Here is a 9,847-nt window from a genome sequence, read left to right as displayed (position 1 = left end):
TCCCCTGAGAGGCCCCTGGTAACCACTGGCATATTTTCTCTATATATAGATTTGCCTGTTCTGGACAGTTCATATGAATAGAATCAATCATTCAAATTTTGACCTTTAGTGTCTGACTTTTTTTTTTTTTTAAACATAGCATAACTTTGTTAAGGCTCGTCCAGGTTGTAATGTGAATCAGTACCCACTGCAGGCTAGTTCATACTCCAGTCTGTGCATATAGCATGTTTTGTTTATTGGTCAATAGACATCCAGGTTGTTTCCACTGGCTATAATGAAAAATGCCATGAACATTCTTGTGCACATTGTGTACAGACCTCTTTTTTGTGTCACTTCTCTTATCACTGGTCTTGGATACTTTCCTGTGAGTGCATTTACTGGGATGTAGGTAACTCTGTGTTTCACATTTTGAAGAACTGCCACACTGTTTCCAAAGTGGTAGCACCATTTTAGAGTCCAGCAGCAAAGCATGCAGATCTCAATTTTTCCATATCCTCACCAGCACTTGTTACTATGTGTCTTTTGATTGTAACCATGTATGTATGTACAGGAGTGTATACATTTATATATATTTATAGACATATAAATATATATGTATACATTTATATATAAATATAAATAAATATACATTTCATACACACACACACACACACACACACACACACACACATATATATATGTATATATATGTCTTCTATTGGTTCTGTCTCTCTAGAGAGCCCTGACACACACACACATATATATGTATATATATGTCTCCTATTGGTTCTGTCTCTCTAGAGAGCCCTGACTAATACATAATAGGTATGAAAAGGTACCTGGTTGTGTACTTTGGAAGGAAAATGGCCAGTTGTGTGATTATGTACCAATCCAAGGGCTGTAGCTACTGGTTTGGCCAGATGGTCAGAGACTTAGAAGGAGCATGACTGAAGGGCCAGGAGATGGTATAGCAGTTATGTTGCTGGACTCCCACATGGCCAACTGCAGTTCGGGATGTGGTGGCTTGAAACTCACGCCAGGTGTGTGTGTGTGTGTGTGTGTGTGTGTGTGTGTGCATGTCCAAAATTCCTGGAGGAGAATGGAGAAGGGAGAAGTGTGGTCCTTGCCCCTGGGAGTGATGTCTTACTTTCCCTCTCACTGTCTCTGTCTCTCTCTGGCAAGCACACATACCCTAACGCAAAAACCTCTTACAAATAAAAAAGAAGGAGCATAATTGGAAATTGGTGACACAGAATGGGAGGGCAGCTGGTGGCGTGGTAGGTAAGATGACCGGATACCACGTGACTGACTGTGCGGTTTATTTCTTGGACTCAGTGACTTGAAAAACAGGCTGGGTGCATGTGCGTGTGTGCCCAAGATCCTGAAAGAAGTGGAGGAGAAGGGCTTGGGGTGTGACCATCCCACATGCTAGGGTTTTCTTTTCACTTTCTCTCTCTCTCTCTCTTACTTCTAGTGTGTGTACATTTCTCTGGCAAAATCAGAAAAAAAGAAAGAATTTTAGGAAGGAATCCGTGGATAAACCTGTGTGGGCAAAAGATGTGAAGATCTTTGTGCCCTGTGGGATGCTCACCAGTGGGTGACTCTAGTGCGAGAAAACTTTACTAAGCAAGCGGATAGGGTGCCCCGTTGTGTGGGTATTAGTGAGCCTCTTTCCCCATCCCTGTCATCACCCAGTGGGCTGTGGCCATGACGGACAGTGGCCATGATGGCGGGGTTGGAGGTTATGCAGAGGCTCAGAAACATCAGCTATCACAGCAAGGCAGACCTGGCTATGGTTACTGTGAGTGCCCTGTTGTTAGCAACAGAGACTAACAGCGAGCCCCCGACATGGCACCACCTGCTGGGTGGTCAGCCATCTTCCTGGTGGCAGGCTGATTACACTACACCACCTGCTCCAGGGAGGGCGCAGTGTTTTATCCTGTCTGGAATTGGCATTTACTCTGGGTATGATTTATCTTCCCTGTACACAATGCTTTTGTCAAGATACCACCTGTAGACTCACGGAAAGCCTTACCACCATTGTGGACCACTGGCCCACCTTTTAACCAGTGGTTTTTAGGTTATTTGGTCCCTTAGAAATAGCTATTAATATAATGTTCAATTTGTAGAATTCAAGAAAAATGACATCTACAATTCTAGGCAATGATATTATGCAAGTCGGGAAAGGAAGGGATAATCTGTTTTACATTGTTCTGAAGTTGTTATCTAACTCAGGAGGGCGGGGTCAAACCTTAACTTCAGACTTGATCATTTGTACATGGTAAACGTTCAAGGGAAACTACTGAAAGTAGAGGAGCTGAGTCTGTAACTTCCAAAGGGAGAAAAATGGAATAAGAAGTTAAATAAACAAGCATAACATTCAGAGAGGCCAGCAAAGAAGGGCAAGGAGGAACAACAATTTTAGAAACAAGGAGATAAATAGAAAGCAAAAGATCAGATGGGAAAAATAAGTTCTAAGATGGTAAAACTCCACCAAAATGTGCCCTGCAATACTATTGGCCCTGTTTTTCCTTCACCCCTATTCTTAAGTGGGGCAGACTAAGTAAAGTTCTTATCTTCCCTGGGGTTTTACGAGTGGGTGAAAAGTAAGTTAGGATGTGATTTCCTTCTGATCAGTCAGGACTTGGTCAGTTTAGTGTTTAATCTGGTATGTGCGTAGGCATCTCTGTATTTCCATACTAGTGCTCTTGTGACAGAATATACTGATCAAAAAATGTTATTTATCTCACATGATCCCATTGACATTATGATGGACTTTTAATGAATGTAAAAGTGAAAACTAATGTCAGTTTTGTCAGAAGATGCATCACCAAGTTAAAGGAAAAGCGAAGTCTAACTAAAAGAAAGTAGGGATAGCTATATTAATATCAGATAAGTAGATTTTATGGTAAAAATCATTACAATTTTAAAAGCACAAAGATATATCATTTTTAATCTGGTCAGTAGAATTTTGGGAATAAATTGAGAAGTCCATCATTGCATTTATTTAGTGAATGAAATCAACAAAATTTCTTGCCTGTGCACAATGCTCACATGTAGCAGGTTGGGAAAGGGTAAGATCAGACAATAAATAATTGTATTAAAATAGAAAATAGTGGGGAAAAAAACAAGCTAATAACAATATTGCAGTCCAGGATAATGTTCTAAGTATAAGTAGTAACTGGAACTCTCATGCAGATATAGAACGTTTATGCCTGTGTCTTGGGACAAGTGAAAGTTTCAGTGTAATTTCACATATGCAGAGCTAAAGAAAAAGTGGTACTAGAAACCATAATGATAGATATTTGAAAATAGCATTTCATTTTATTGTCACTTTCTAAAATATAGAGCACATGTACACACATGGAAGAGGGAGAGAGAGAGAAGGACCTCCGACTTGGTCTTGTCATGCTGCCACGTTCTTTCCCCAGCCCTCCAGCTTCTCAGGATCCTGGGCAACTGTGAGTATATGGATTCAGGCAGACCTGAATCCAAACCCTGGTCACCACATGGCTTCCGACTTGGTCTTGTCATGCTGCCACGTTCTTTCCCCAGCCCTCCAGCTTCTCAGGATCCTGGGCAACTGTGGGTATATGGATTCAGGCAGACCTGGGATTCCAAACCCTGGTCACCACATGGCTTTCAACCTTGCAGGGCACTTGTGTTACCTCTATACCATGGTGGCTGGACCATTCACTGCTGTTTTTAAGCATAGTTTTCACGCAAATTATAGAATAAAATTTAAAAGACACACTACAACTTTTTGTTTCTAAGACATCTATTAATTCAATGAATAATTGAGTGTCTTCTCTCTGCCAGCTACCTTACGAACTGGGTATATAAGAGTGACCAAAACAGTCAAAATCCTGGCAAACTTCAGAGTTGCTCTTAAGAAAACAACATTATTGGGACCAGCAGTTAGCGTAATGGCTATGTCGCTGGACTCCCATGTAGTTGACTGTGGCTTGAGCCCCGGACCCAGTAGCTTAAATTCACGTTGGGCGCATGTGTGTGCGTGCCCAAGATCCCTAGAGGAGAATGGAGGAGAAGGGATTGCAGTGTGGCCATACCCCCTGGGGGGTAATTTTTAGCTTTCTATCTCTCTGTCCCTCTCTGTGTTTCTGGAGAGTGCATGCACCCTATACCAAAAAACTCTACAAAAATACATATATATATTTCCAAGAAACTTTTCAAAAAAAAGCAAGAAGTTAATGACAAATATTTAAGACAACATATATGTAAATTTTACACTTTGAAAATGAAGTGTCAGGATTTCTTAAGACTCAAAGGCTTACTCACCAAGAGCTTGATTTTTGTTTTACAATTACAGGTAATTTCTTAACTTGGTGAAAGTTGGAGAAGGAAATTTATAGCATGTTTTGAGTATATGTCAAACACATATCCAAATGTTACAACAGAACTTTAAGAAATATCTTTCTGAGCCAGTGTAAGAAAAAAAAAAAAAGGTCACAAATGCATTTATTACTATTTCTCAATATTTACCTTCCAGTTTTTGTGTTTTAACTCATTGAGTTAAAGTGTTGAGAATAGTCTTTAGGAAGGTCTCTTCATCATTTATGGGTCTGTTTTATCTAGATAATTAAAACTATTGGACTTAAGCATAGGATACTTGCTACTATTTCCAACAACCTATGACTATGAATGGGGTTTTTGTATAAAATTCTATAAAATGGCCATTAATGTTATTTTTATTTATCAATTTTGTTAATTAAAACTTTTCAGCATTGATGCTGATGGAACAATGACAGTGGACTGGAATGAATGGAGAGACTACTTCTTATTTAATCCTGTAACAGACATTGAGGAAATAATTCGCTTCTGGAAACATTCTACTGTAAGTGTGTTTATGTATTTATACTCATTTGGAGCCATAAGCCACAGGTATAATGATCACCCAAGAATCCTCTGTAACACTTACTGACTGAGATGCCCATGTCCCAGTAGCTCCTTATTTTGTAGGATTCTGATTATTCTATTAGGCATAGATTCATAGAGTATATTTACAAACTTCAAGACAATACAACCATTCTCAAAAATTGGAAGTACCACCTCGATGAATAAGCTGCTCTGCTTATATAGGCAATTAAGTATTCCTCAATAAGGAAGTATACAAAGCGATAGGCTTTTACTTTTTATGGATACTAAATAACCTAAATAATCTTAACACGTTATGATTGCCAAGGTTCCCGGCCATTGATGGTGGCCAAAGGTCCCTTCTGAAGCTTGCTTGCTTAGTCAGACTGCCTGGGTTTATCTCTGGCATAAGGTGCTCATGGTAACCACTGAAGGTTTTTTTTAAAAAAATAAAATCTCTTTGGCTCAGTGCTTAGCATTTTGCACCAGTTTGTATTCCTTGAAACTTCCACAGTTTAATTAATTTTTATTAGAATTCTGGTAAAATATACTAGTGTAAGAAATTCTATTATTGTGCAACCTACTCCTGAAAACTTTTTTTTCCTATTTTTCTATATGGGATGGTGGCTCTTGAGTCCTGCCAGGAACAAGCAGGCTCCAGATTCCTCAATCCACGTTTCTTTGCCTCCAATTCTTACGTGTCCGAAGACAGGGAGCCACAGACACGCCTTTGTAGGAGAGTTGAAAAAAAATTTTTAAGTAGGGTTGTCTTCTGTTACTCATGGATTTACATAAATTGAATACTTACTACATGAAACCTAGAGTTCACATCACCCATAGCAACAATGGCTAAGCTTAATTAGAGAATTATACGACTACTAGTGATTAATACCTTTCCAATATGAGTGTAAACCAATACTCTCTTAGTAGTTCAGTTGCCTAGATTAATTCGATATTTATGTGAAGTTTTATTTATGTGCTTCTTCTTGTATCTTTGGAGATAGTTGTTAACAATTGAGGCTACAATTCTGTATTCATTTTATTGATAGTAAAATGAAAGAAGAGAGGGTTACTAACATAGCATAACTCCTTATCTTTACATTCTCGCCTATAAAATTGTTTATGCCAGAATCATTTAGATTACTCCAGCTATCATACATTTTGGTTACTCTCAAGTTATATTTGCAACCTGTAGTAATGTTTACGGGAGATTGGGAGTAGTGATCATTTCACGCCATACCTTCCTGTTATCTAAATTTTATATGGAAACTATTGCATATATTTTTTTGAGAGGTTTTCGCTATAGAGCATGTGTGCTTGCCAGAAAGACAGAGACAGAGACAGAGACAGTGAAAAATCACCCCCAGCATGGCCATCCCCCCTGGGGCTGGTTTCTTGCTTTCTGTCTCTGTCTCTCTGGCAAGCATGTCTGCCCTATAGCAAGAAACTGCTCCAAAATTAATTAATTAATTAAATAAATAAATAAATAAATAAATAAATAAATAAATAAAATAACTAACATCACCAATTAGATGTGGTTTTCTAGCGTATGGAAAGTGGCTGTAGCTAAAAAGGATTTATTATACTTGATAAAAAAATGTTGGGTCCCCCCCCGATTTGAAACATTTAGACCAAGAGAAAAAAAAGTTACTCAGAATCTATTAGGGAAAAAAGTTGTAATTGTTGGTTTTGAAAATTTGGAATTAACTGTTAATTCTTATTTCTCATGAATGATACTGCACTTTGTTGAGTGTGAATAGACTGTAATCGTTCATACGCTCCCACTGGTTTAGTATAAATTCCAAAGACTAAAGTTGGTATTAACTGTAAAATAACATGACTTTTCTAAAACAAACAAAAACCTCTGGGATTATCTATTTCTAATCGAAGGAGCATGGGGGATATTTTTATCCTTTTTTAACAGGGCATTGACATAGGCGATAGTTTAGCTATTCCGGATGAATTCACGGAAGATGAGAAAAAGTCTGGACAGTGGTGGAGGCAGCTGCTGGCAGGAGGTATTGCTGGCGCCGTCTCTCGAACAAGCACCGCCCCTTTGGATCGCCTGAAAGTCATGATGCAGGTGAGTTTTGCAATCTTGTCTCTAAGTTTCTCTAAATTTTCTAAAACAATGAGAAACATGGTGCCTTGGAAAAAGAAGTATTTGTCAGTAATAGTCTTTTATTCCTGAAGAAATAAATCTCTGTTTTATTGCTCTCAACCCTAAACTCAGTCCATGGAAGCACTGTGGTGTTCCCCCAGACCTTACATTGTTGGTACATGTCTGTAATGAAACTTTTATCGTAGGCATTCTGGGACTTTCAAACTATTTAACTTTAAAAACTCAGCCATTATTATAGGTTTTTTCTTAAATTATTTGCGTTTTCTTTGTTATGTACTTTACCAAAAGTACAGTATTTCTGAAATCTAGAGTCTTAGCATAAGGAAATAATTTTTAAAATTATTCTAAAACTTAGGTTAGCAAAGGAAGACCTGAAGTAACTTTGCTGTTTACTAGCCACGTGACCTTGGACTGGCCTGAGTAGAAAGAAGGAGGGAAGGGAAAATAATATTTGTCAGGTGCTCATTATAAAAACTCACTTAATCTTCCCAATAGCTCAGTGACGTAGAGGTTTTATTCTCATTTTATTAGTAGGGAACCTGAAGCTTAGAAAATTAAATAGCTTTTCCTTTACAACAAATTAGACAAGGACTGGAGTATATTTGCCTCCAAAGCTCATGTTATCATATGAATGAAAACTCTAAGGTTTCTTTCCTTTGTTCTGAAATAAGAATAAAAAAAATGCTGGTTATAAGTATTCTACAGTATAAGGTATGAAATACTTAGCATATTTGAATAACCTACTGAAATAGTCATTTTTTTCTTTTTTTCATTTTTTTACATTTAAAAAAAATTATTTATTTTATTTATTTATTATTATTTTTCACATGAGTTTTGCCAGAGAAAGAGAGAGAGAGAGAGGGAGAAAGCAAGCCACCAAATCCAGGACTCGAACCAGTCAGCCATGTGGGAATTCTAGCACCTTAACCACCACACCACCTGCTGGCCCCTATTTTTACATTTTTCCACAAACATTTACTTTACATATAAAAAAAATTTGCTCATACTCCATAGTTCTTGACAGTTAATAAACAACTTTAAAAATTTCAGAATATTGAATTTTAAAGATAACATTCAAATTTTTGTATAATTTTGTTTGTGTGAAATAGTAGTTTCTATAAAAATATTTTAAAATTATGATTGATACATGATTTTTTTCTTTTCTTTTCTTTTTTTTTTTTTAACCAGAGGCATGTTCACTTACCAAAGGGAGGCAGAGAGAGAATGAGAGCAAGAAAGCACACCCCACTGCGCTAGAGTGTAGTCACACTGGTACCCCTGTTGAGATTTTGGGCAAGCAATCACACACCCAGCAAGTTTTTCAACCACCAGGGCCAAGACTCCAACTGTGTGTTGGCCGTGTGGGACCCAGCTCCCTTAACCACCAGGTCATGAGTGTTATATCTATAGTCAACACCATTTACGTTTTATCTTAGATAGTCGTGTGAAAAGATTTCTGACAATGTTTCAAGGTAGTGTCTATTCAGAATGTACCCAAATGCCAAAGTTTATTTAGGGATAAAGATACTACTGCAATGAAAAAAGAGAAGGAATTGGTGTGTGTATGTGTGTGTATGTGTTGGAGGGGCTTTATTTAGGAACAACAATAAATTGATGTTGAGGAAGCTTGAATAAGCTGTCAGTTTCTTTGTCACATTTGATTATGAAGTTTATTTATTTAAGACAAAATGAATTTCTCTTGACTTTAGTTTCTGCGGATTCAGGGGGTAGGTACCCAAAATCACTTTGAGGTTCGCTACTTCATTAGAAGGACTCACAGAACTCAGGGAAGCCATTATATCCATGGATATGATTTATCATAGGAAAGGATGCAGATTAAAATCGACCAAGTGAAGAAGCCCCTGGGGCTGAGTCTGGGGGGCATCAAATGCTGAGTTTCGGTTGTCCTCTCCCTGTGGAGTCTGGATGTGTACTAGGAAACTAGCATTGATGTATAACAGTATTCAGAGAGCACTGAAAACAAGCCAGGGAAGCTCACCCAAGTCTTTGGTATCCAGAGATTTTACTGGGCTTCTGTAATATACTGGCTCCAGGGCTAACATTCAGTCTTCAACTCTTCTGTTTTTTGGTGATAGTTACTCATTTTGTATGAGCTGAAACAATCAGAAAGTAGCCAATTTCTTTAATGATTTTTGGTTTATTAAATTTAATCTGTTTTTGTGTATAGGTGTCCATAGGGACTACTATATTTAAATGACTACCACAGCTATTGGATAAGCCAAGTAACTCACTGGGTTAGACAGTTCGTTTATGCTGTGATGACTTTATTGCCTAGTGAGCATAAATTGCCTGAGGCCTCAGCATATGCTGTAGAAGGTACAGATTCCATTTTTGGTTTCAGGGCATGGACATTTCAGTTTCTATGGCTCTGACATACACAATATCCAAATCATTTTCAGACCCATTTATAGTTCATGTCTACACCTCTTCTTTGTGAGATAGAGTAATATATTATCTGCAGTATAATTTTTTTTATTTGTCTTAAACTAAACTTGTTCATGTTTCTAAGGGTATTCCATAAGCTAATGCATAATTTGGTTCATGGTGTCTTATGATTATTGCTTATAATAATTTTCATTTTAATCACGTCCTTTCCATCTACTTTCCTACATTGAGGATACCCAGTATTTTCAGTTTTATATTCAGAGACAGGCCTCAAAAATGGTGGCTGTACTCCCTACCATCATTATAGTATTTTATTTCAACCTTCTATTTTTTTATTTATTATTTTTATTTATTTATTTATTTATTTTTGAGAGTTTTTAGCTTGCAGGGTTTTTTTTTGTTTTTTTTTTTTTGTTTTTTTTTTTTTTGGAGAGGTTTTTGCTATAGGGCGCATGTGCTCGCCAG

General features: G+C 37.5%; 1 protein-coding gene and 1 non-coding gene across 3 annotated transcripts in view; one reads left to right on the top strand and one right to left on the bottom strand.

Annotated features, from left to right (window-relative positions):
- The window catches only part of LOC102495700 (calcium-binding mitochondrial carrier protein SCaMC-1), a gene marked incomplete at its 5' end in the record, with an annotated part of 31,229 nt that overhangs the window by 9,859 nt on the left and 11,523 nt on the right, over window positions 1–9,847 (top strand). For both annotated transcript variants that reach the window (XM_014588196.2, XM_027772279.1), the window contains 2 exon segments: window positions 4,723–4,834; window positions 6,779–6,937. In XM_014588196.2, coding sequence (XP_014443682.1) covers window positions 4,723–4,834; window positions 6,779–6,937 — 271 coding nt within the window.
- Window positions 5,466–5,595, bottom strand: LOC114007979 (small nucleolar RNA SNORA38). Its single transcript, XR_003549548.1, has one exon. It is a non-coding gene; the product is annotated as a small nucleolar RNA SNORA38 (small nucleolar RNA).

Source organism: Tupaia chinensis, unplaced genomic scaffold (genome assembly GCF_000334495.1).
Source record: "Tupaia chinensis unplaced genomic scaffold, TupChi_1.0 Scaffold000270_1, whole genome shotgun sequence".
Taxonomy (NCBI): domain Eukaryota; kingdom Metazoa; phylum Chordata; class Mammalia; order Scandentia; family Tupaiidae; genus Tupaia; species Tupaia belangeri.
The sequence above is the reverse complement of the archived record's forward strand: the minus strand, read 5'-3'. Positions and strand labels throughout refer to the sequence as shown.